Source organism: Lemur catta, chromosome 1 (assembly GCF_020740605.2).
Source record: "Lemur catta isolate mLemCat1 chromosome 1, mLemCat1.pri, whole genome shotgun sequence".
In the NCBI taxonomy this organism is placed as follows: Eukaryota; Metazoa; Chordata; class Mammalia; order Primates; family Lemuridae; genus Lemur; species Lemur catta.
This window is the reverse complement of record NC_059128.1, coordinates 77907816-77932358: the sequence shown is the minus strand read 5'-3', so window position 1 is coordinate 77932358 and position 24543 is coordinate 77907816. Positions and strand designations below refer to the sequence as shown.

General features: G+C 42.5%; 4 protein-coding genes and 1 non-coding gene across 9 annotated transcripts in view; 2 read left to right on the top strand and 3 right to left on the bottom strand.

The window, feature by feature from the left end:
- The window catches only part of WDR76 (WD repeat domain 76), a 46676-nt gene extending 45344 nt beyond the window's left edge, over positions 1-1332 (bottom strand). For 3 of the 4 annotated variants that reach the window (XM_045540331.1, XM_045540338.1, XM_045540352.1), the window contains exons 1-2: positions 1214-1332; positions 221-619 (exon numbers count right to left, since the gene is read on the bottom strand). In XM_045540331.1, the coding sequence (XP_045396287.1) occupies positions 221-619; positions 1214-1273 (459 nt within the window). In that variant the 5' untranslated portion in view covers positions 1274-1332. The remainder of the gene's footprint in view (positions 1-220; positions 620-1213) is intronic. The other variant, XM_045540345.1, reaches the window with a different exon arrangement.
- Positions 1333-3081: 1749 nt separating this feature from the next.
- On the top strand, positions 3082-16391 carry MFAP1 (microfibril associated protein 1). The gene is made up of 9 exons (XM_045540362.1): positions 3082-3392; positions 7703-7922; positions 9158-9287; positions 9539-9726; positions 10247-10355; positions 10455-10615; positions 12647-12806; positions 15107-15196; positions 15293-16391. The coding sequence occupies exons 1-9, from the start codon at positions 3314-3316 to the stop codon at positions 15473-15475; spliced, it is 1320 nt and encodes a 439-aa protein (XP_045396318.1). The 5' UTR covers positions 3082-3313; the 3' UTR covers positions 15476-16391.
- On the bottom strand, positions 6630-6733 carry LOC123631194. The gene has a single exon (XR_006733060.1). It is a non-coding gene; the product is annotated as a U6 spliceosomal RNA (small nuclear RNA).
- A 994-nt stretch (positions 16392-17385) lies between the features above and the next one.
- HYPK (huntingtin interacting protein K) lies at positions 17386-18972 on the bottom strand. 2 transcript variants are annotated; one of them, XM_045540375.1, is made up of 4 exons: positions 18485-18972; positions 18068-18123; positions 17680-17731; positions 17386-17548 (listed from the first exon to the last, which is right to left on the bottom strand). In XM_045540375.1, the coding sequence occupies exons 1-4, from the start codon at positions 18644-18646 to the stop codon at positions 17453-17455; spliced, it is 366 nt and encodes a 121-aa protein (XP_045396331.1). In that variant the 5' UTR covers positions 18647-18972; the 3' UTR covers positions 17386-17452. The 2 variants fall into 2 exon arrangements, with proteins under 2 accessions (XP_045396331.1, XP_045396339.1); XM_045540383.1 differs by lacking the exons at positions 17386-17548; positions 18068-18123 and having other exon boundaries at positions 17672-17731; positions 18485-18734.
- A 65-nt stretch (positions 18973-19037) lies between these two features.
- Positions 19038-24354, top strand: SERINC4 (serine incorporator 4). The gene is given in 13 exon segments (XM_045540406.1): positions 19038-19384; positions 19840-20016; positions 20190-20368; positions 21290-21369; positions 21481-21574; positions 22004-22215; positions 22410-22505; positions 22611-22737; positions 23130-23202; positions 23629-23677; positions 23812-23965; positions 24140-24320; positions 24322-24354. Coding segments are annotated over 13 exon segments (1557 nt in total). The 5' UTR covers positions 19038-19282.
- The last annotated feature ends 189 nt before the right edge of the window (positions 24355-24543 follow it).

The following is a 24543-nucleotide window of genomic DNA, read 5'->3' as shown; positions in this document are numbered from 1 at the left end:
AGGAAAAGGGGAAGCAAACTCAATCCTTTCTTTGACACATCGAAACCAAGAGCAAAATTAACCCAAAGAAGTTATTTCTTAAGCATTAAAAATAAAATTTCAATTAAACTTACATTAGATGATAATTTGTTTGAAATAGAGAGACTCTTAATAAACTTATCAGAACTTCACATTTCAAAACAGTAAGAAAATTAGAACAAGCTGCTAATTAAATTCTTACCAGGCCTGGTGTGGTATCTTCATCACTGTCTCCATCCTGACTGCTTTCCATATCAACAGCGAGAATCACAGCATCTGAATTGCTGTATTGTGGCTTGTTACTTTCAGTATGAACATCTAAGGATGATGTTTGCAGAGTGGCCTCTGCCTTGGAAGATGTGGCTTTCATCTTTGGAGTTAAAATACTTCCGCAAGTTTTTTTGATTGTAGTCTTATACTTTTTACAGGCCACTTCATTATTAGAATTCTTTTCTATTAGGGATTTGGAGCACTTAAGTTGGTCTAGATTACTGAGTGAAAAAGGGACAAGATAAACCTTAGCTGTTTTTCCTAGAAGTGTAGTGTGCACTGGTCTCAGAGATACATAAGCGATGTTTTGATTTTCTTTATATTCATTCACCTATTCAGGTCAATAAAGAAAAACAGAGTATTAGAATCCCAGATCCTATGCCTCTTCTTACAACGTTTCCAACAGATCTGCATAAACAAATCTAATTCCTAAGTCATAATGACAACATAAATCCAAATCCATAGCCTGTAAAAGAAGTTTTTTTCCCTTCCAAAATCTAGATATGTAATTCATTAACCTGAATAGAATTATTCATTTACTGGGGACATTTCTTGCCCATATGAGTTTGCCAGACCAATAATAATAATGACTAGCATTTGTATCTGAAGAAACGACCCTAACTTTCAGCTTCGGATTTACTGGAATTGTTTAAAGAGTATGAAGCTGACAATAACTGCCGCAAAAGCAAACGCAGAGGGCTGGAGAAAGGGAGTCCCAGATCTGATCCTGCCACTATTTCTAGGGCTACTGATAAGAACCTTACTTAATGCCGAAGGCCTAGTTTTTCACAGAGGAAAATCAGGGCAGGGATCCCCACTTATCCCTGGGGCCAGGTTGCCCGTGCCCTCCTGGGCCTGTGCCCGGGATATCCCTCACAAAAAAAATGCGGCAGGAGCACACGGGAAACGTCAACCCGTTTTTCACCTTCACCTGGAGTCGCTGTCTGGATTCCGCCTTCTCAGCCGCTGCGTCAGACCCCGACATCTTTCTGCTATGTAGCAGCCGGCGTCTTCCCGCCAAGACTGCGGCGGGAGGCCAGGAGGGGCGGAGCCCGGAGGGTAAGGGAGGCGGAATCCCGCCCCAATCGCCCGCGGCTTAAGAAGGCCGACTTACAGCCTCACCCTAAGACTCATAATCTTTAGGGATATTGTGGGACCGAATCAGCGTTTTTACTTTGGATCCTGTGATTTTGATGGTGGTGGTACTGAGATATCGCTTTGAAAAACACTGGCGCTTCTGCTAAGGAAAAACCACCTTGTCTTGCAATGTTAGATGCGTAAGGAATGGAGGCAAAAGGAAACCGAAATTAACATACAGCCTTTGCCTGGCATACTGCTTCCTTATAACTCCACCATCAGAAAATTATGCCCCATTGCTACCGTATTACCTTCTTCCTAGGAAGGAAAGCATTTTGATTTTTTTTCCAAGAGCTTATAACTTATGCTGGTTTAAATTTCACCTGACCATCTGCCCACCTGTTACCTAAGGATCTTAATGGTGACCTTAAAAGGCCCAAAGCCTAGGAGAAAATTGTGAATCAAGTAATTTGTGTATCACAAAATAACAAATAAGATTTTAGTGCATTGTACTTCTATGGTCACAACCATACTAAACTTTTTTTTTTTCCTCTGCCATGGGCCAAAACAATTACCTTTCCATCAGATTTACTCCCTCTGGAAAACATAATTTCTTAAACTGGTAAATTCATAATATAAAATTCTGTCTACTCTTATCTTTAAAGTTTTTTCTTTCTAGCCCAAAACCGCTTCCTTGTTAAGTGGATCCCCCGCTGTTCCTTGCTTGAGACTTGCCTAATTTCATTTCTTCTCCCAGCTGAGGCCCAATTCTAGAACAGGTGAAATAACTTGAGAGTTAATCATACCATTATAATAGCGTCTTCAAGGCCATCCATGACCTGGTACCTGCTGAACCTTCACCACTCTTTGACTAAAAAAAATTACTAATAACCCCAAACTTTTCATAGTGTCCTATGTATATCATACTATTTCTGGACTTCAAGACTTTGCTCATGCCATCCTTTCTCTTCCTCACCAAAGCAGTAATTAAGTCCTTTCTACTGTGGAATGTGCTCTGACTTTCCAATTACCCAATTTTTTTTTTTTAACACAACCCAGCTTGTAAATTGGGGCTGCTTCTTTTATGATTCTAGAAGTCTGTGAAGACTTCCTAAATAAAATACGAGCTTCTTGAGGACACGGGCCTTTTAACAATATTCCATACTCCTTTCAGAGCCGTAAGCACAGTAAACACTAATTACTTAATTACTTAACTTAAATACAAACAACTTTACAGCCAGGAAGGTATTTTAAAGGGCGGTTTCCAGAAACCCCGAAAGCCTATGAGTGGAGTGTTGGGATTTCAGGTAAAGCCCCAGGGCCCTTGGGGGGATTTTTTTTTTTTTTTTTTTTTTTGGTCACTGGCTTAAATAACCACCACCTGCCCTCTTGTGACCACCAAATACCGCACCACAGCCCACCTCGGCCTCATCAACTGAGCTAAACAAGTGCCATTAATAAGACTTTTATTCCATCAAACTCTCATTTTTCTGAGCATTCAACAGTCTAGACGAACGGGACCTCACTATCTCCTCAGCTTCTTATTTATCACTGTGCCGTTCTCCCTCGCTTTAAGTCAAGCTAACGTGAAACATTTCATTCCGACCTTCCTCGCCGCAGGACCTTAACAGCAAAGCTCCAAAGAAGCAATTTCCCGCCAGAAGAGCCTTCCAAACCCTGCGATACTGAAGACGCAAGGGCAGCCTATGAACATGCGCACTAACACACTCGACTTTCTAGCCGTAACCGCCCAAGCCTCCTCCACTATCCCACAATCCTCTTGTCACAGATTTCCGGTTTGTCTAGCTCGGCCGTACGTAGTTCCTATCAGTCACGCCATAGCGTTCTGTGGAGCCGGGTGGGAAGGAGTTTTTCTGTTCGTTGACGTCGTTGGTGTTCAGTGTTTGGAATCAGTCAAGTTTCGGGACTCACAGCCACTGCTGTCAACATGTCGGTCCCAAGCGCACTCATGAAGCAACCGCCCATTCAGTCTACGGCTGGGGCCGTACCGGTTCGCAATGAGAAAGGTACTGTGCTAATTCCTTTTCCAGTTGGACCTTACCTCTTCCTACTCCAGCATCCTCCAAACCTCCCCCGCCTTCTCCAACCCCGCCAAGCCTTAAGACCCAGCCCCCAAATTCTTCGACCTTCCTATCACCACCAAGTGGACGGAACCCACTTGCATCTGATCTTGTTCCTGTAGCCTGTCTGCTCTCTTATACAGCAAACAGCCCTCCTAGCCTCCCCAAATTCCTTCGATCTATGCGTTGTGCAATCACTCTTTTGTTGTCCATAGCAGTCTTTTTATGCTGCTGTTAATAACTCTTAAAAATTATCGTAGGCCTGGCGCGGTGGCTCACGCCTGTAATCCTAGCACTCTGGGAGGCCAAGGTGGGAGGATCACTCGAGGTCAGGAGTTTGAGACCAGCCTGAGCAAGAACGAGACCCCATCTCTACTGAAAAATAGAAAGAAATTATCTAGACAATTAAAAATATATAGAAAATATTAGCTGGGCATGGGGGCACATACCTGTAGTCCCAGCTGTGAGCAAGAGGCTGACGCCACGGCACTGTAGCCTGGGCAACAGAGCGAGACTCTGTCTCCAAAAAATAAAAATAAAATAAAATAATTATTGTAGTTATTTGTGTCCCTTTACTAGATCATAAGCTCATAACCCCGTTGAGGCAGAAACCATGTCTTCAACTTTTTATCCTTTTCAGCCAACGCAGTGACTGTGTTTATTATATTGAATACAAAGTTGTATAAGACAGTGCCCCTAACCTTAAGGAATTCATTTTCTAGTAGATGTAAGATATGCAAAAACAGGCACATTCTAAGCAGTGTACAGACTATCACCCTTGTGATCCCTATTATATAGGCAATATAAACCAAGTGCTATGAGAGGGCAGAGACGGGATGATCACGTCAGATTGTTGTGATCAAGGAAAGCTTCTTGAAGAAAGTGGCATTTAATTTGATCCTTAAAGGATGGGTAGGATTTCAATGGGTGCAGATGGAGGAAGGAACGTCTTGCTATGTTGCTCAGGCAGGGCTTGAATTCTTGGGTTCAAGCCATCCTCCCACCTCAACCTCTGGAGTAGCTGGGTATACAGCCATGCCCTACAGCGCCTGGCCACAACATGGCTTTTGAGAATTAACCTTTGGATACCTATAAATCTAATTTATTAATTTTAACTGCTTATGAATTCCATTGTATAATTAAGCCACAGTTGATTTCCTACTGACGAGCAGTAAATTGTTGTTTTTTTCCCTATAATAAATGTGCTGCAGTTGTCATTCTTAAACATGTTTTAGTGCGCTTGTGTAAGAATTTTAGGGTAGACTCCTAGAAGTTCATCATCAACTTTACTACCTGCTGCCAAATGCTCTCCAAAGTGAGTTGTAAGAACATAAGAATTTTATTTACCATATATTTATCTACAGACTTGGTTGTAATAAAGTTTTTGTTTAGTTTTGTTTTGTTTGAGACAGGGTCTCTGTTGCCCTGGCTGGAGTGCAGTGGTGTCATCATAGCTTGCTGCAGCCTCCAACTCCTGGGCTCAAACAATTCTCTTGCCTCAGCCTCTAGAGTAGCTGGGACTACAGGTGTGCACCACCAATCCTGGCAATTTTTTTTATTTTTTGTAGAGACAGGGGTCTCACTATTGCGTAGGTTGGTCACAAACTCCTGGGCTCAAGCAGTCCTTCCGCCTTGGCCTCCCAAAGTGCTAGGATTACAGGTGTGAGCCAGCGTGCCTGACCAGGTTTTTATAATAAATTTTTGCCCAATCTGACAAGTGTGAAATGGTATCTTGTTATTTTAATTTGCATTTCCCTGATTACTAGGGATGCTTGGCATCTTGTTCATGTGTGTATCAGTGCTCTGGGTTTTCTTTTCTATGATTTACCTGTTTCTGTCAAATACCCACTTTCTGTTGGCTGTGTTTTTATATATTCTAAATCCATATCATCCTTTTCCCCATATTTTTTTTGGCTTGTCTTTAACTTTAATTATGAAGTCATCTGTTAGGCAGACGTTTTTCGTTTTAGTCTTATCAGATTTATTAACTTCATGTTTTATGGTTTGTGCTTCTTTTTTGTATATTGCTTAAGAAATCCTTCCCTACACTGAGATCACATTGTAAAGATCAAAATGTAAAGATTTTCTGTCTTCTAAGCGTTAGTACATACTAAATAGGATTGAATACACAATTATCCAAGACGAACTCTAAGTTAAGGAGCATACAGTCCAATAGGGAATATAAATACTAAAGATATGTTTTTCACACTTGAGTTTTTGTTTGGAGAGTCGGGGACTTGCTCTGTCACCCAGGCTAGAGTGCAGTGGTGCGACCATAGCTCACTGTAATCTCAAACTCCTGGGGTCAAGAGATCCTGCAGCATTGAAATTATAGGCATGAGCCAATGCACCCGGCCACACTTGGATATTTAAATGATTTGGAATTTTTTGTTTTATTATTTACTATATGGTTAGCTAGTTGTCCCTCTGTTGACCGACTAGCCCATCCATTCTCTACTGACTTTTAATGCCACTCTTATAATACACTCAAGTTCTCATATAAGTCATATAAGTTTGTTTCTCTGCTCTCTACTTTGTTCTGTTGAGCTCTATGTACTTCCTGAGTCAATGACATATTGTTTTAATTACTGTAACTCTAAGCCTTGCTATCTGATACAAACAGCCCACCCCCCTTTTATTCTTCTTCAGCATTGTCTTGGCTCTTTTCAGCCTCCTGTTTGATTTTAGAATAAACCTGGGGACAACTTTTAATGAAATTGCATTAAAATTATAGATTATATTGCCATCTTATTACCCTTAAAAAAATTTTAAGGCTGGGTGCAGTGGCTTACACCTGTGATCCTAGCACTCTGGGAGGCTGAGGCAGGAGGATCTCTTGAGGTCAAGTGTTTGAGACCAGCCTGAGCAAAAGCAAGACCCCCATCTCTACTAAAAATAGAAAAAATCAGCTGGGCAACTAAAAATAGAGAAAATTAGCTGGGAGTGGTGGTGCCTTCCTATAGTCCCAGCTGCTCGGGTGGCTGAGGCAGGAGGATGGCTTGAGCCCAGGAGTTTAAGGTTGCTGTGAGCTAGGCTGATGCCACAGCACTGTAGCCCAGGGAACAGAGCAATATTCTGTCTCAAATAAAAATAATAAACAAATTAAACCCATAATACAATGTTGACTGGAAGGTGTGATGGGGACAACATAAGGATGCCCACTGTTTGTTTGTTTTATTTTTTTTTAATATGGAACACTTCATGAATTTGCATATCATCCTTGCCAAGGGGCCATGCTAATCTCCGTATCACTCCAATTTTAGTATATGTGCTGCCAAAGCAAGCACAATACCCACTGTTTCTTAAAGAGAATATTTCTAATGTTTTATCATTAAATATAATGTTTGCTATATCTATTGTTAAAATCATGAGACTCTTAAAAAAATATACTGCTTTTCCCCTTGTTAATTTTCTAAGGTTAAACCATCTTTGTAGTCCTGGGCTAAATCCTACTAGATCATGATGGCTTAGGAGTTTTTTTGGTTTTGGCTTTGGTTAGTTTTTACATTGCTTGAATAAATTTACTATTATGTTATTTAGTGATTTTGTATATAAGTTTATAAGTGAAATCCACCTAAAGTTTTCCTTTGAACTGTCTGGTTTGGTTATCAAGGTTATACCCATCTTATAAAATGAGTTGGTTAGTTTTCCTTCTTTTTTTTCACTAGAGTTGTTTGTATTTGTAAAAGAGAGACTATCCTTGCAGATTTGATAGCATATAAGCTAAAGGAAAAGAAGGTAGAAATAGGTAGGATTAGGATATTAAGTTATAGAGCAGTATGTTATAAAGGCTGCCACGGAAATTCCAGTGGGGATTACAAAAATGCCTGAGCAGCATTTTAGTTTTAGAATGTTTAGTTCCTGAATACATCATCCTTACTATGTGTTGGGCACTGTTACAAATTATTTAAGGCTGTAGTTGAGGTAGAATAGCATGAATTGTGATGGATGCAGTCTGCCTTTGTTAGAGGGACTTTTTTCTTCTGCTTCACTGTTCACCTTCCTCCACTTACTGTACCCGAGGTAGACTTTTTTATCATTAGTGATGGCGTTCCCAAGAATGCCTTCCTATGACTTGATCTTTATAGGAAAGCACTGTTAAATAGATAGATGGTTGGGTAATGGCTCTCTTTTTCTCCTGCTTAGACTCTTGTCTACCAGGAATACAAGGCTTTACCTACAAAGGCCAAGGGTTGAGGGACCTTGGGAAAGAATTTACGGAAACATAATAAGTTATGTTTATGTGTCTCTCCCAGGTGAGATTTCGATGGAGAAAGTGAAGGTAAAACGTTATGTGTCCGGAAAAAGGCCAGACTATGCCCCCATGGAGTCCTCAGATGAGGAGGATGAAGAATTTCAGTTCATTAAGAAAGCTAAAGAACAAGAAGCAGAGCCTGAGGAACAGGAGGAGGATTCATCTAGTGACCCCCGGCTGCGGCGGTTACAGAACCGTATTAGTGAAGATGTGGAAGAGAGGTAATGACTAGGGTTATGTTTCCCTGGAAACATATGTTTCCTGTTATTCATCTGAACCTCTCCAGATTAATAACAATAATAATAGCTAATACTTGAATAGTACTTATTATATGCCAAGTATGCTGTTCCAAGTAGATTACATTTACTAATTCTTGTAATCCACACAATAATCTTATAAGGTAGGTACTATTATCCTCATTTTGCAAATGAGGAAACTAAGGCACAAGGGGGTTAGGAAAGTAACATTACCAAAGTTACACAGCCAGTAAGTGAGAGCTTCAGAAAGAAGCAGGTAACTTCTGGTTTAAAGGCCCTAATTAACTCATTAAGGGAATAGAAGATACAAACCATTTATTAGTTGTTGAGGGGAGTCTTTTTAGCACAAAGATGTTCTATACAATTTGAGAAATTGATTTTATCCATCTACCTATTCTGAATGCTAATGAGGGGAAATGACACTGATAAAGTAGGAGCAAAGACCTGATAAATGGTTTCCTGTTGGAAAGAGAGCCTCCCCGTGAGGGATTTTGTATATACATATTGATTGAGCCATTACCTCACAGAGTGAGCCAGAGGTCTTGAACTTTCACAGTTCATATTGTCTCAGGAATTTTTTCACAGAGCTCCTAGGCCAATACAGTTCTGTTTATTTTATTAAGTAATCAGATTCAAATAACTTAATAAGTATTTATGTTCTAAAAGCTTAGCCATTTGAAAAATATAATGCCCATGAAAGAAAAATCATTTTTATTTCATTCCTACATTCTCCACAATTAATAATAGTAGAATTTATGTGCCTGTTGGACATTCACAACTTCTCAAACCTGGGAATCATTTGGCTCAGTTACTCTTTCCTATCTTGTTTTATATTGATTTTCACACTGTACTTTTTATCACAGCAGTCACCAAAAACCCAGTTTCCAAAAAATAGAATGTCATTGAAAGGAATCCAATGTGACCTATGTTGAAACTGTGAACTACCTTGGGCTATTAACATTATCCCAGTGTACCTCTATGAGTTGGCTGTGGTGGCCCTGGAGTTGCCTCAATATATGTTTTAGACCCAACTTGACTATTTGCTCTGACACTTTGGTTTAGTTTCTTTAATCTGCACCTTGGTTTCCCCATCTCAAGACTTCAATATTAATGAAGGCGAACATAATGCCAGGGTGCTCTGTGACTAAGGGATGTGGTTAATGCTCCATTTTTGTGACATTGGTGTTATTGTTTTTCAGATTGGCTCGACATCGGAAAATAGTGGAACCTGAAGTGGTAGGAGAAAGTGACTCAGAAGTAGAAGGAGATGCTTGGCGCATGGAACGAGAAGATAGCAGTGAAGAAGAGGAGGAAGAAATTGATGATGAGGTATGATAAAGGAAAATGGGAAGTTTTTTCTGGGTGCAAGAAAAAGTTGCGACCAGTGCTCATTTGTTGAGGCCCTAAGCTCATTGCTTGTGGCAGAACTCTGATCACGTTCACTGTTTGTTGGGGACAGGATTGAAAGTGGAATGGTGCCAAGTTGCATTTACTTATATCAGAATTTGTTGAGCTTGATGAGGGAAAAATAAAAAGCCACAAGCCGTTTGACTGACTGGCTTAGATGTATGACTTCACAGGAAATAGAGCGGCGCCGTGGCATGATGCGTCAGCGAGCACAGGAGAGGAAAAATGAAGAGATGGAAGTCATGGAAGTGGAAGATGAAGGACGTTCTGGGGAAGAGTCAGAATCAGAATCTGAGTATGAAGAGTACACAGACAGTGAAGATGAGATGGAGCCTCGCCTTAAGCCAGTCTTCATTCGAAAGTAAGTATCTCACAAACCAGGTCTGAATCCACATAGATACTTCTTTCCAGGTCTGAAGATAAAAGTCTCTTTTCTGTCTCATGCTCTTCTGAAATCTAAGCATTAAGTGAAAGTCTTTTACCCAGTCCCCTAGCCTTGCAGAGTAGTTGCTGAGGAATATCTTGGTGTTAGCAGGAAGCCTGAGTTTTCACATTTTTTTTTTTTTCAGTTAAAGAGCATACATCTGCCCAAAGTCTAATATTTTAAACACAAAATTAAGCTTGAAAAGCAAATTCCTATTCCGTTTCTAATGGCTAGAAATCCTACTACTTAGGGTCCAGCAGGTGCCTTGCTGTCTAGGCAGTTCTCAAAGATGAATGGAATGCTCTAAAGACCTGGTATGATTCCCATTTTGGGATCTTTGCAAATAACAGAGCCAAAGATTGTTTGGCTTTGTCTGATTTGGATGAAACTAGATCTAGGGGAACAAAGAGCTCCACTCTAAAGACTTTGGGCAATTAATAGGACCTCTGTGATGCAGGAAGGACCGAGTGACAGTTCAAGAACGTGAAGCTGAAGCATTGAAACAGAAGGAGCTGGAGCAGGAAGCAAAACGCATGGCTGAGGAGAGGCGCAAGTACACGCTCAAGGTACTGGAGAGTGGTTGCAAGGATTGAGAGCAAGAAGTAATGTAATGAGGTTTGAGGAGAAAAAGAAAGTCCAACAGCTGAATTGTTCTCCCTATCCAGATTGTAGAAGAGGAGACCAAGAAAGAGCTGGAGGAGAATAAGCGATCCCTAGCAGCACTGGATGCACTAAATACTGATGATGAAAATGATGAGGAGGAATATGAAGCATGGAAGGTTCGAGAGCTAAAAAGAATTAAGAGGGACAGAGAAGATAGAGAAGCGTGAGTAAAAAGGATGGGCCTAGTTAACATTGCTAAGGGAAAAGGTTTCGAGTAGGGTAGCTTTGAGGCTTATCACCTACTGTGAGTTACAGTCTAGCATTTTTTTTAGGGTTCTTATTGCTGGGTGAGTTTCCCATAATTGGAATATGAGTTTTATTTGTAAAAGTGAAATCAGGGAAGAGAAACATACTTTCTCGATGTGTCTCCATGATAGAGTACCAGCTAATGCTCCCTTTAGTTTCCTGTTAGACACACAAAAGTTACTATTATCAGTTATCTCTTGTTGTGTAACAACTCAACCCAAAATTCAGTGGCTTAAAACAACAATTTATTATTTCTTACAATTTTGGAGGTTGGCTCACTAGTTCCTCTACTGGTTTCACCTGGACTCATTTGTGTAGTTGCATCCAGCTGGAAGATTGACTGGGCTAGCATGTCCAAAAGGTTCACGACCAGCCTGGGCAACATAGCACAACCTCATCTCTACAAAAAATAAAAAAATTAGCTGGGCATGGTGGCGCATGCCTATAGTCCCAGCTATTCAGGAGCCTAAGACAGGAGGATCGCTTGACCTGAGGAGTTCAGGACTGCAGTGAGCTATGATCACACCACTGCACTCCAGCTTGGGTGACAAAAGCAAGACCCTGACTCAAAAAAATAAGTCCAAAAGGGGTTCACTTACATGTCTGGTAGTTACTGCTGGTTATCAACTAGGATGCCTCACTTCTCCTTCAGTGCCTTAGATTGTCTTCCCTTACACGACAATCTCAGGGCAAAGGTGGAAGCTGGCAAGGTCCCCTGAGGCTTAAGTTGCTAGAACTTACACAGCCACATATTGGTCAAAGCAAGTCACAAGGCCAACCCAGATTCAGTGGGGGGGCGGGGGGGGGGGGGATTAGATTCCACCTCTGGATGGAAGGAGCAGCAAAGTCACACTTTTTGAAAAAGGGCATGCATACTGTGAGGGAAAGAATTTGTGACAAATAATCTACCACATTATGTTACAGCAGAATCGTTTCTGAGCTGCACCACCCATTCCTGTAAATTACTAGGTATGAGAGGGTGATCCCAGATTACAAAGGGAAACCATCAATAGATAACTCTGTCCTCAGCCTATAGTTTCTAAGGTTCTTACTTTAGGCTTTAAAGAGTCCGTGCACCCTTTAAAAATTAAATGCAAAACTATATGCATATGTGCATTTTTCTAGAGAAAAGGAATCTGTGACACCCCCCAAAAATGATTAAAAATCACTGCAATCTGATTAATGATAGTAATCCTTGGTTTATGACATGTAAGTACATACATGATTATGATGTGCTTACAATAAGGAATACCAGCAAAGTCTTACACAGTTATTTTAAATTCACTCTTTTTTTAAGGCTAAGAAAGACTTTTAGGGAAGGGGAATCAGCAATGTTGTAAAATCAAGCAGTAATAGTATGTTTGAACCTCAGAAAGGCTACAATCAATTTTTTTTTTTTTTTTTTTGAGACAGAGTCTCGCTCTGTTGCCCAGGCTAGAGTGAATGCCGTGGTGTCAGCCTAGCTCACAGCAACCTCAAACTCCTGGGCTTAAGCGATCCTTCTGCCTCAGCCTCCCGAGTACCTGGGACTACAGGCATGCACCACCATGCCCGGCTAATTTTTTCTATATGTATTTTTAGTTGGCCAGATAATTTCTTTCTATTTTTAGTAGAGACAGAGTCTCACTCTTGCTCAGGCTGGTCTCGAACTCCTGACCTTGAGAGATCCACCCGCCTCGGCTTCCCAGAGTGCTAAGATTACAGGCATGAGCCACTGCGCCCGGCCTAGAACCAATTTTTGGAAGTTTGCAGTACCTGGTCTGGAAACATAATTGAGACCAACTCACCTTTTTGTTTATTGAGCTTCTGATCTTGATTCCTAACAGGCCCTGACTAGTCTTGAAGAAGGTGAATAATGCTTGAAATGACATGGGACTGTGTTATTTTCATTAATTGGGTCTTTCTGAAGCTGGAACAATACTAACACATAGTTTTGCTCTCTGGACAGGCTTGAAAAGGAAAAAGCAGAAATTGAACGAATGAGAAACCTGACTGAGGAAGAGAGGCGAGCTGAGCTTCGGGCAAATGGCAAAGTCATTACCAACAAAGCTGTTAAGGGCAAATATAAGTTCTTACAAAAGTATTACCACCGGGGTGCCTTCTTCATGGTAAGAAGTAAAAAGGGAGTCAGAAAATTGGGCAGTAGGTATAACTCAGAACCTTTGAATTCTTTTTTTCTTCCAGGAATAAACCATCCTGGAATGTTATTTCCACTTGCCAGTGGTCAACTTTCTCATTTGCTTTTTGCCTCTGAAGAATATAAACCCAGAGAAAAGCATTAGCAACTGGATTATAGAAGTAGCAGCAACTGTTCTCTATTTTGTTGCGGCTCTCAAAAAGAGGAGGTGATGTCATAGAAAAATTGAGGAAATGGAGAAATAATGATCCATGTAGATACTAATTAGGTCCCCAAAATCAGTTAGATGTTATTATTTCATAGCTGAATGAGAAGTTTTGGTTATGTGAAAACCAAACTTTGTAAATAGCTTCATGTTAATACATATTTGGGTGGCAGAAGTCTGGTTCGCTTCATTCTAAACTGACAGAAAGTAACTAAGCCTAACTAACCAACAGAATGGTCAATTAACCCTTATGTGGAATGTCATTGTCTTTGTTCTTCATATAAAAACCCAAGGTCAAATAGCAGTCTGTTAAGCTTGTATAGTTTATTAAATTATTTCCTAATGTTACAAGAGTTTGTATCAAAAACTAGACTAGCTTTTCAACTGCTGTTATGTCAAACGCTAAGTATCCCCACTACAGCTTAAATTCCTGCTCTGCACTGCAAATGCTGGTTAAATTTTAAAACTTCAGTGGTTTCCGTACTACCCTCCAAAATTAATTTCAAGTCTGTCTGATCAGGAAATGTTTGCTTATGTAGTTTTCCAGCAGACGTGGTTTTTTAGAGTCAGTGGAGATTACAAATTACTTTTTGTACTGCTTCGAAGTCATAAAGCATCTTTTGCATAGGTAATTCTGCAGCTTTAATAATCAAACTTCTTGGGCAGCTGGTACTTTAAAAAAAAAATAATCAAACTTCTTAGAGAAGCAGTGCATTGCTGGCTAAGATACATAAGGAAAGTTTATGTCAAAGTCTTTTGGTGAACATACTCCAATGACTCTTCTCATCTGGACAAGGAGAGTGAAATTGAAATGGTTTATGGGATTGAATCGGGGACTTTCAGGCCCCAAGGAGAAAAGTAGTTTTCACAAAAACAGTTTAATTGTCCATTTAAACTATAACTTTCTATAGCTGAAGGGAAAATACTCCAAAAGTGTGTTTGGTTAAAGGACTCAGCTCTTCCATGAAGCCTTAACCAAGATAGTGCTATTTCTAATCCCTTCAGCATGTATGTTTATAATTTGTATGGCAGTGTTGTAATCTTACCAACATTGATTTGAAACTATTGTCTATAGTTACTTTTTATTTCATTGAGTAAATAACCTTTTGTACATTTACTGTTCAAAGGTCACTGTTTAGCACTGCTAGAGGACACATAATCTTTGCCCTCAAAAGGTATAATCTTGCAGGATCTAAAAAAAAAAAAAGTTTATAATCTAAAAGTGCAGCTAAGGCAAATATACACTGTAATATAAGGAGTGAAAGTACCATGGAGGTTCTGAAGGGGGAGATGTTGTATTTGGTAGATGAAAAGGAAGTAACATTTAAGATGTATAGACTTCATTTAGACATTCCAGGTGAAGAAACCAGCAGGAGGGGAGGCAGGAAGTATAAGCTGTAAATATAAGTTGCTAGGGGAGCTAAAAAAATTAAGGCTATATAATATTTGGCTTTGACTGCTACACAGAAGAGTTGTGTTTAATAGAGAACCATTGAAGTTTTTGAACAAAGCAAAGATTATAATGAGAGTTGTGTTTTAGAAACATTAATACAGTGGCAATGTGTAAGACTGTAGAAAAAAACTAATAACCCACATGATGAGAATTTTTAAGATGTGGCAACTGATTGTACAGAGGTTACTCACATTTTGAATCTGAGTAATTGAGAGACTGTTGGTCCTACTAACAAAAAAGAGAAGCTGATTTGGAAAGGTTTAGGAAATGATTTACACTTTAGATGTCAGTTTGAAGTCCCAATAGAATATCCAAGTTATATAAAAAGCAGTAGAAAAATTCAGGATTGGAGATTTGAGAGGCCTGTGGAGAGTTGAAGTCACATAAGTAAATGAGCACACCGAGTGCAAAAAGAATAAGCCAACCTTAAAGAAATATCTATACTTAGGAAGGAGAAAGGCCATAAGGAGAAAGAATCTCATCTCAACTAGATGTAAGCTCTTAAAGGCTTAAAACCCTTTCTTTGTATCCCTTGTTGTAGAGTTTAATAAATTTGTGTGGTTTGAATATACGGGAAATAAAGCCACAAGACTGATAAGATTCTTTCCTACAGGATGAGGATGAAGAAGTATACAAGAGAGACTTCAGTGCCCCTACCCTGGAGGATCACTTCAACAAAACTATTCTTCCTAAAGTCATGCAGGTATGGGGAACCACAATTAACATGAGAGAGAAAATATTCTGAGGACTAAGGCATGGTGTATTCAGTGGTATAACTCACTATCTGTCCTTTCCTCAGGTCAAGAACTTTGGACGCTCTGGTCGTACCAAATACACTCACCTTGTGGATCAAGACACCACCTCCTTTGACTCAGCATGGGGCCAAGAAAGTGCCCAGAACACAAAGTTCTTTAAACAAAAGGCAGCTGGGGTACGAGATGTATTTGAGCGACCATCTGCCAAGAAGCGGAAAACTACCTAGGGTCCAACTACTTACTCTTCCAACTGTGGAACACAAGGGGAAGTCTCAGCATCTGGTCCTTGATTTGTTTTCACCATTATTTAAGGCCCCTGTATCCAGCCTATTGGACTTACACTGCCATATTTATGATACTGGGTAGCCCAGTCTTTGAAGGTGCTTTGTGAGGTCTGGACTCATGTTGAGAAGCCCACAGAAAAGCACTACCCAGGTAGGATTAGAGGCTTCCCACTTAAAACTATTTCTGAGAAATCTTAGATTTTATCATTGGTATGGCTTCCCATATTTACTTGGGACTGTTCTGAATTTTTTTCTAGCCACTTAGCTTGGGTTAGAAACGTGGGCCTATGAGCGGACTTCTACCTTAGGGTTAGAAGTAATATACCAGGAAATCTAAGCTCAGTGAAACCTGTTTTGCATTTTTGGTTGAAGTCAATTTTTCTAGGTGAACAAACTTTTTGATCCATTTACGTGTGCGTGATAAGAAATAAAAGAATCACACACCAAAAGAATTGTTAGCATGGTACTGGGAATAAAATGTCCAGGCCAATAAGCGTTAATTATCTGTTAAATAAAGTAAAAGACAGCAAGGAATTGTCAGGCAGAGGGCATTTCACATTTTGATCATCCCCTTTGATCTCAGAAACTCAGATACTAGATAGGCTTTAAGTAGCACCTGGAATTATTCCATGAGCAAATACAAATATGTTTGGTTGTCCTTGCTGTCTAAACTGTATCTATACAGAAACTGTACCTGTACAGAACAAAAGCTGGCTCATGAACTGGGGCATTTGCCTTATTGAATCCAAGTACCTATTAGTATCTTCTTGCCCAGCTCATGTATCAGGGAAGGTACCATTGCTCTCTGAGTAGCAATGCAGTGATGTCATACTGGAATTAAATTCATTTTTCCATTTAATATTTACTGTATTACTGCACATGGCAGAACACCATCGGTTTCAGGGGTTATAAAGAATGAAATTTAACCAGTGGAAAGATTGCTTTCTCCATTGCATAAGAAATAAGACCAAGGTCTTCTCACATCCTTCAAATGCCCCACTGAAAGAATCACTCATAAACTGTTTAGTGTCCTAGCATAAAATTTTGAGTGCAAATATTAATAATTACTATGAGGTAATAAAACACATGAACATAAGTACAAGTTACTGCTGCATGGGATATAATCTAAGAATTATCCCAGAGTCAAAATGAGAATAAGTCCTCAATATTTTTAGAAAAGTGCTTATAGTTGCCATTTGAGCGTCCACTCTGAGGCAGGTACTAAGCCAGGTTTTTGCATCCACGAGTTCTTACAACCTATAAGATAATATCACTATACAGTTGAGGAAACAAGTTCAGCAAGTGTGACTTGGCCAAAGCTGATGAATTTTTAAAGTAAAATTATCTTCTCTCTAGGATAGGAAATGGAACATAGAATGTTATGGTTCAGAATTCAAATACTAATAAAAATCTTTCATAGGTCAATTCTATATAAGGCCTCCCTGCCCCTCAATTAAGTTTAAAAATAAGACCTCGGATATCTTCTTTTCTTACCATGTTTTCACCTCATGTACCTAAATTCTAACTCAAAGCCACGTATGAACTGGATTGGTAACTTAGAAGGCAGGTGCTGGCCTTTCAGATATTCATAAGCTATCCTGGAGACATATGCCACTGAGTAAAGTAACTTTGCAGAGACTCCAAGTGTACCTTGAATAATGTTCAATGAGAGCTAGTCATGAGTAAGACTGGCCTGCCACCTAGCATCTGCATCTGAACATGATGCACTGATTCTTCACATAGATTCACTAAGGTTTGCAGGGGGAGGGGTCATTTAAATTGAGTTATTCTCCAACATATAAATTCCCCACAATAAAACAATATACACTGCACTTGACCCAGGATGACAAAACTGCAAAAGACAAAAAAAATCTTTATTGCAATAAGTTAATCCAGTAGGTATAGCTGAGAAAGCACGTTTCAGTTGGTTAGGGCAATAAGAGCCTCTACCACATTGCCCATGTGTTCCCGCAAGCTCCGTTCTGCTGCTGCTCGAGAGATCTCCATCTCTGTCATCTGCAGGAAAAGGATCAATCATGTTACCTAGTTCTGCCAAGCATTAACGTGCCAAACATACTGACTCTACTTATTTCAGGAAACAAACAGAACCTCTCCTGCCCATACACTAGTTAAGCACTATTACTCACTATCAGCTCCAGATCTTCCTTTTTGATAGTGACTTTTGCCAGTTCCTTCTCCCTGCAAACATTACATACATTAGTCCTCATTCTCAGCCAACACCATAACCTCCCAGGAAGGATCATTCCCAGTTATGCCTTGCAAATCTTAATAAACACTACTGAGTGAAAATACAAAATGAATCCCACTAATATCCCCTCATTCCCGGGGAGCCTTGGCGGCAGGTGCTGCCAGGAGGCCTTCCTTCCACTAACAAAAGAGTTGTAAACCCTAGGTGTGCAGGAATTCGTCGTAAAGTTGAAGAACGGTAGGTGCACAGGCTTAAAAATGGTTTTGGTTTTTGTCTGGGGGTGGAGTGGGGAGAAATTTAAGGCTGGCTGTGCGCTGAAGACTTACCGCTCCTGTTTGGCTTTCTGCTCACGGGACCGTCTGTCTCCAATAACAGACATGGCCTGTGGGAAAGACAGGTCTAATTACTGCTTCGATATCCACAACTTCCAATGATCTAAAAAGCCAATAACAAGTGGCTCAGGTATCTATTCACGATGATGAGTGTAATGAGGAATCAAGGACTATGTTTAACTCCATTCTGTGCACCTGAGGTCCACTTAAGCCCAGTCTCCATCAACTTCCTTTTAAGCAGGCAGCGTGCTCCAATGACCGCTGTTTCCCTTGGCTCTACCCTATTGCCTCCTCCTGCCATTTGGATGGGGACCGGGATCGGGACCCCGCCTTGTAGCGCTAGCTTCCAGCTACAGCCTCAGAGCCCCATCTGCTCTCAGCCCGCCCAGACGCCCTCCCGGCCAACCTTACCGTTTCCAGATTGGAACTCTGGATCTCCTTCTCCTCCGCATAGTCGGTGACCCGCTCCAGGTCCGCCGCACCACTGTCATGTTTCCGTGGCTTCTCGGGAGGCCGCTCTGGGCCGCTGGTCTCAGTCTCCAACTCCAGCTCCACATCCCCTTCGGTAGCCATACCGATTCCACCCCGCCGCAGAAGCACCGCCTCATGACAACTTCCGGTAATTGACCCACGACTTCCGCCCGGGCAGGAGGCGGGGCAGGTCCTGGGCCCCACCTTCCTTATGCTCCGCTTCTAGAAGCTTCAGCGAGGAAGGCAGTTTGCCTATCAGACTTCCTTTCAGGCTTGAAGAGTGTTGTTTTCTGCAAGGCCTTCTCCCACACCTAACCACACCTAACCTGTCACCGCACCAGAACACCCTACGGGCATCCTTCCCGCCTCTTTACCTAGGAACAGTCTCCCCACCAAACACACCCCCGCCAGGGAATTCTGTTCAACCAGGATGGATGCCGTCTAATCCTAAACCAATTAGGAACGTTAATCCACAAAAGGCCAAAATGCAAACTGCTCCCTAATCTGGGGAGAACAGCCTGAGTAGCCCAAGTGGTGAGGTCCTGAGGAGAAAGCAGCTACGTGGGCATTTACATTTACCACATCCTGAAGATCCCAGGAGATCCTGATGTCCCCATTCTGCCCTAGACTGGGTCTTCATCCCCAGCAAAGCGGAAGTCCACTGGGCTGAGGACAAAAGATGCTGTTTCCTCACCTACCTTCCATCTGGTGGACCTGACCCTAATCTCTGGGACAAAGATGGTGGGTGCGAAAGCCGTCACAGTCCCCAGCACCTCCCTAGACCTGGCACAGCAACACAGCGGAGTCAGCAGTGTCATAGTGAAAACCCCTTTCTATCAGGTAAGTGGGTGCTTGGGCAGATAGGCTTGAAAGCAACCTTAAGCAAAGGTTATATGAAAAATTGGAAGGGTAGGGTACCCAAAGCTGGAGAAGAAAAACTGCAGAAGCCAATAAAGATGATGGGCCTTCTTTTCTCCTCCAATGTCCTTCTGGTTTTTTGCCTCGGTAACCTGTGAACCTCTCCTTCCACATTCCCAGCCCCCGATGTTTAGGTCTAGGGAAAAGTCAAATAGCTCAAGCCTGCTTGTAATGAAAGCCCTATTGGTTGTCAGTGGAAGGCAATGCTCAAGAGCCTGAACCAGCCTGAAATGAATGGAACCTGACATTCTGACAATTCCTGAGTGAAAGGGAAAATTCTGGAATTCAACCTCATGGATTAGCCTCACATGTAACCTTTATGTATGCCTTTCCTCAGCAAATCTCCACCTTGCTGCCTTTCATCTGCTCTACCCCAGGTGTCCTGCTGTGGGCCTGTTCCTTGTACCAGCTGCTGCCACGCTAGGTGGCCTTCTCTCACAGAGTCTACTTGTAGCCGCCTGTTCTACATCCTGCTCCATGTGGGAGCCTCAGCAGTCTGCTGCCTCCTGCTGTCAAGGACAGTAGTGGAAAGGGTCTGGGGCAAGGCACATGGGGTAAGTGGGAGGGGGTCAGGTTGCAAGGTGGGAAGGGATAAAAGGGGAAACCCTGAGATAGACAAAGATTTGGGTTGAGGGCAGTAGACAAATGAGTGGACATACAAGTGAGACGTAGGTACCTCCTCATGCATTATGACTTGCCCTGCCACTTCTTCTCACACTCCCTCTAGATCCAGATGCCTTCAGGGTTGTGTGTCCACCTGTTTGGCCACTCTGACTGTCCAGTGCTCAGTGGCTCTGGGGCTGTATACCGCATATGTGGAGGAACTGCCACCTTCCACCTGCTGCAGGCTGTGCTGCTGGTCCACCTCCACTCCCCCACCAGCCCACGGGCACAGCTGCATAATAGGTTTGTATGTACTTTTTGGGTAGGGAGGGGGCAGAGGAGGGAATTAGACACAAGCTGGGTATAGGAAATTCTGGGATGAACCAATAGCACTGTCAAAAGAAAACAGGTTTAAATCCCTGCTTCTGGGCTGGGCGAGGTGGTTCACACCTGTAATCCTAACACTCTAGGAGGCTGCGACAGGAAGATTGCTTGAAGTCAGGAGTTCAAGACTAGCCTGAGCAAAAGCGAGACCCCATCTCTACTAAAAATAGAAAAAATTAGCCAGGTGTGGTGCTATGCACCTCTAGTCCCAGCTACTCAGGAAGCTGAGGCAGGAGGATCGCTTGAGCCCAGGAGTTTGAGGTTGCTGTGAGCTAGGCTGATCCCAGGACACTCCACCCCAGGTGACAGAGTGAGATTCTGTCTCAAAAAAAAAAAAAAAACAAAAGTCCATGCTTCTGCCATACTTGCTGTGTGACCAAGAGCTAGACACTTATCCTCTTTGAGCTTCTAGTCTCTAAAATGGAGATAACAGTGGGGTCATTATATGCAAACCCTTTGTAAACTATAAAACATTGCCCAGATGTTATTATTTCATTGAGCTATTCTTTGGAATAGGTTAGCCCTGCACAATGGCACGTCTGTAGTCCCAGCTACTGGGGAGGCTGAGGCAGGAGAATCATTTAAGCCCAGGAGTTCAAGATCAGCCTGGGCAACATAGTGAGAACCCTGTCTCAAAATACAAAAAAATTTGGAATAGGGTGCAATAGGCCTATCTCAGCCCCCTCTTACTTGGGCCTGAATCCTACTTTCCTATACTTAGTTGTCTCTTCTCTGCCCTCTCTCGTGTATTTTTGCTTTCTCTTTTGTTCTCCCATAGGCACTCTTCATTCTCCTTTGCCTTTTCTTCTGAGTGTGGTTTTCTCTCCCCCTCCTAACCAGCTTCTGGCTCCTCAAGCTGCTGTTGCTGTTAGGTCTCTGTGCTGTTGCCTTCTGCATCCCTGATGAGCATCTCTTCCCAGGTACTTTCTCACACCCTGACGAGCAAAAGTAGGCAAAGTTTTCTAAGACAAAGAGTTGGGTAAGAAAAGGAGTAATAATTTGACATTTTTCCATTGGTGCCCATCTTGCAGCCTGTCATTACATTGGCATCTGTGGAGGCTTCACATTCATCCTACTGCAGCTGGTGCTTATCACAGCCTTTGCCCATTCCTGGAACAAGAACTGGTAAGGGGCCTCACCTCAAAGGCTCTTCCTGGGAAAGTTGTCTGGCATTACTAGATGCAGAAGGACTGGGCATATGGTATGGCAGGTCACTGGTTCCACAGCTTCCCATAGCAGTAACAAAAAACTCAAGAGAATAGACTGGACATGCTGGCTCATACCTGTAATCCCAGCACTTTGGGAGGCTGTGTCAAGAGGACAACTTGTGTCCAAGAGTTCGAGACCAGCCTGGGCAGCAGCAGGAAACCTTGTCTCCACAGAAAAAATAATAATAAAATAAAATAAATTAAAAAAGCTCAAGAGTGTGATGACTGTGTGGACCAACTGGGACAGGAGTCTTACAAGTCTTCTTGGAGAAGGGGAATGGTTGATAGTTGACAATGGGTAAAAAAGAGTTGGAGTTCCAAGCCATTGCCCACCTCCCACCCTTAGGCTGACAGGTGCAGCCCAAGACTGCAGCTGGTTCCTAGCTGTGCTGCTGGCTACCCTAGGATTCTACAGCATGGCAGGTGTGGGAGCTGCACTCCTGTTCCAACACTACACGCACCCCGCTGGCTGCCTACTCAACAAGATGCTGATTAGTCTGCACCTTTGCTTCTGTGGCCTCCTCTCCTTCCTCTCCATCGCTCCTTGCATCCGCCTCAGTGGGTACATGCCCTAAGACATTCCAGATTTGGGGCCTATAGTATAGCAAATTTCATTAGCCTCCCTAATCTCAATTACCTGATAAAAGAATCTCTGCTTCCCCCAAAGGATAGGGAGACAAAAGTGCGGGTGGGAGTAGGAGTGGAGGAAATACCACCCTGTAGCCTAAAGCAATAACACCCCTTCTCCCCAGAGCAACCTCGCTCTGGCCTTCTACAAGCCTCTGTCATCAGCTGCTATATCATGTATCTGACCTTCTCTGCACTGTCCAGCCGTCCTCCAGAGAGAGGTAAGGGATAATACCTGGACTCCCCATACTTAAGACCTTTTTTGCTCTTGCCAAATACCCAGCTCATTGTTCTTAACACCATACTATTCTGTTGCCCCTTCCCAGTAATCCTTCAAGGACAGAATCACACCCTGTGCCTGCCTGGCCTGAGCAAAACGGAACTCCAAACACCAGATACCTCAATAGCAGTGTTGAGTGCTGGCATCATGTATGCTTGCGTACTTTTTGCTTGGTGCGTAAAGGTGTCAAGAGGAGAAGTATGAGAGGAAGGAGGATGACCAGGACAGAGGGAGATGATCAAGAGAATGTCTGGGACCATGGTTTAAACTTTAAAGCAATACTAGAGTGAGAAAACCTCCCCACAAACAGGGACACTAAGAATAGCACTTTGTCAGATGATCTGTATGAGATGAGGGGGGTGGGGGAAATGACTTGAGAATTTAAAATATGTGCCAAGATTTTAGGGCCCTCACATGAATAGAATTCTAAATCTTTGGTGGAAAGGGGCACAGGGAACACAATAACCCTCCTGGGGGTTACCAATATGGACCAACTAGCAGTAAATGCCCTCAAACAGTACCTATTATTTGACTAGAGCAGCCTGAGAACTCTCTTCTTTCTCAGCAACGAGGCTTCCTACCTGGCTGAGGTATTTGGACCCCTGTGGATTGTCAAGGTTTACAGCTATGAATTCCAGGTAAGCATTGAGAGCTCAATATCCCCAACACCCCTCTGTGCCCCACACACAGACACAGACACACACACCCCCTACCAACCTCCACCCAGAATGCTCAGATTCTAGCTGCTGTTACCTTTATTGAGTACCCACAATGTGCTAGGCACTGTGCTAGATACTTTACATACATACATTATCTCGTTTAATTTAATCCTCACAACAACCCTGTGAGGTAGGTATTTGCTCCATTTTACAAATGGAGAAATTGAGGCACAAGAGAGTAAACATCTTACCAAAGTTCGCATAGTCAGTTATATGCTGGAGTTAGAATTTGAACCCAGGTGTGCCTCCACTTTTTACAGGACCAATCTTTTCAAAGGGAGTTTTCTAGATTAACACCATCACCTTTTAAAGCCATTCCAAAACATGCTGCTTTCTGTTTTGCAGAAGCCCTCGCTCTGTTTCTGCTGCCCTGAAACACTGGAGGCAGAGGAAGGTGAGTGTCAAATGAGGAGCCATAAGAATTGGTAGATCTCCATGGAGTGCCAAAGAACGAACCCTCAAGTAGCTGGGGGAGGAGGAAAGAGGTGTTTAGCAGCACTGCTCTTAGCAGGCCTTCCATCTCTCCAGGGCAAAGGGCTGGAGCTGCCAGGCCAGTTGACGAAGAGACCCCTCCAGCTCCTCCAGTGCAAGCCCAGCATCTTTCCTACAGCTATTCTGCCTTCCACTTCGTCTTTTTCCTTGCTTCACTCTACGTCATGGTTACCCTTACCAACTGGTTCAGGTAGGATGGAGGTGGGCCTGAGATACTCTCCTGAAAACATACATATTTTAGGGAAAGAACAATTCAAGGCCATTCCAGACCAAATGAATCTGCCATAATCTTTCATTGGGAGGTAGGATAGGTCTAAAAGTTAAGGCCCTGCAGGTTACCTAACTAGCGCCTTTGGTTCCACAGTTATGAAGGAGCAGAACTGGAAAAGACCTTCACAAAGGGTAGCTGGGCTACCTTCTGGGTCAAGGTTGCCTCCTGCTGGGCCTGCGTACTGCTCTACCTGGGGATGCTACTGGCACCATTCTGTTGGTCCCCCACCCAGAACCCCCAGCCCCCTATGTTCAGGGGGCACTGCCATCGCATCAGTATTGCCAGATAAGAAACAGCCTCCAGTCTAGGTCCTTATAAGAAACTGGGGTTTCCCTGAGGTTGTACTCCTAGTTTTGGCTCAGGGGAGCTGTCCAGCCCAGCTCAATACCTCAAGGAACAATGGGGAGTTTTCTCCCTTCAGGCTGAAGTCAATACTATGTCTCAATTGGAAGATGTGGTCATAAACACCCTAATGCCCTGGGCAGAGGATCTGACTC

Excerpts from the sequence above, each read along its gene's own strand:
- MFAP1 (XM_045540362.1), top strand. The coding sequence starts at position 3,314 with ATGTCGGTCCCAAGCGCACTCATGAAGCAACCGCCCATTCAGTCTACG. Across the intron at positions 3,393-7,702 it reads ACCGGTTCGCAATGAGAAAG|GTGAGATTTCGATGGAGAAA; the intron begins GTACTGTGCTAA and ends TGTCTCTCCCAG. Across the intron at positions 15,197-15,292 it reads TTCTTCCTAAAGTCATGCAG|GTCAAGAACTTTGGACGCTC; the intron begins GTATGGGGAACC and ends TCCTTTCCTCAG.
- HYPK (XM_045540375.1), bottom strand. The coding sequence starts at position 18,646 with ATGGCTACCGAAGGGGATGTGGAGCTGGAGTTGGAGACTGAGACCAGC. Across the intron at positions 18,124-18,484 it reads AGAGTTCCAATCTGGAAACG|GCCATGTCTGTTATTGGAGA; the intron begins GTAAGGTTGGCC and ends TCTTTCCCACAG. Across the intron at positions 17,732-18,067 it reads CAGAAAGCCAAACAGGAGCG|GGAGAAGGAACTGGCAAAAG; the intron begins GTAAGTCTTCAG and ends TAATGTTTGCAG.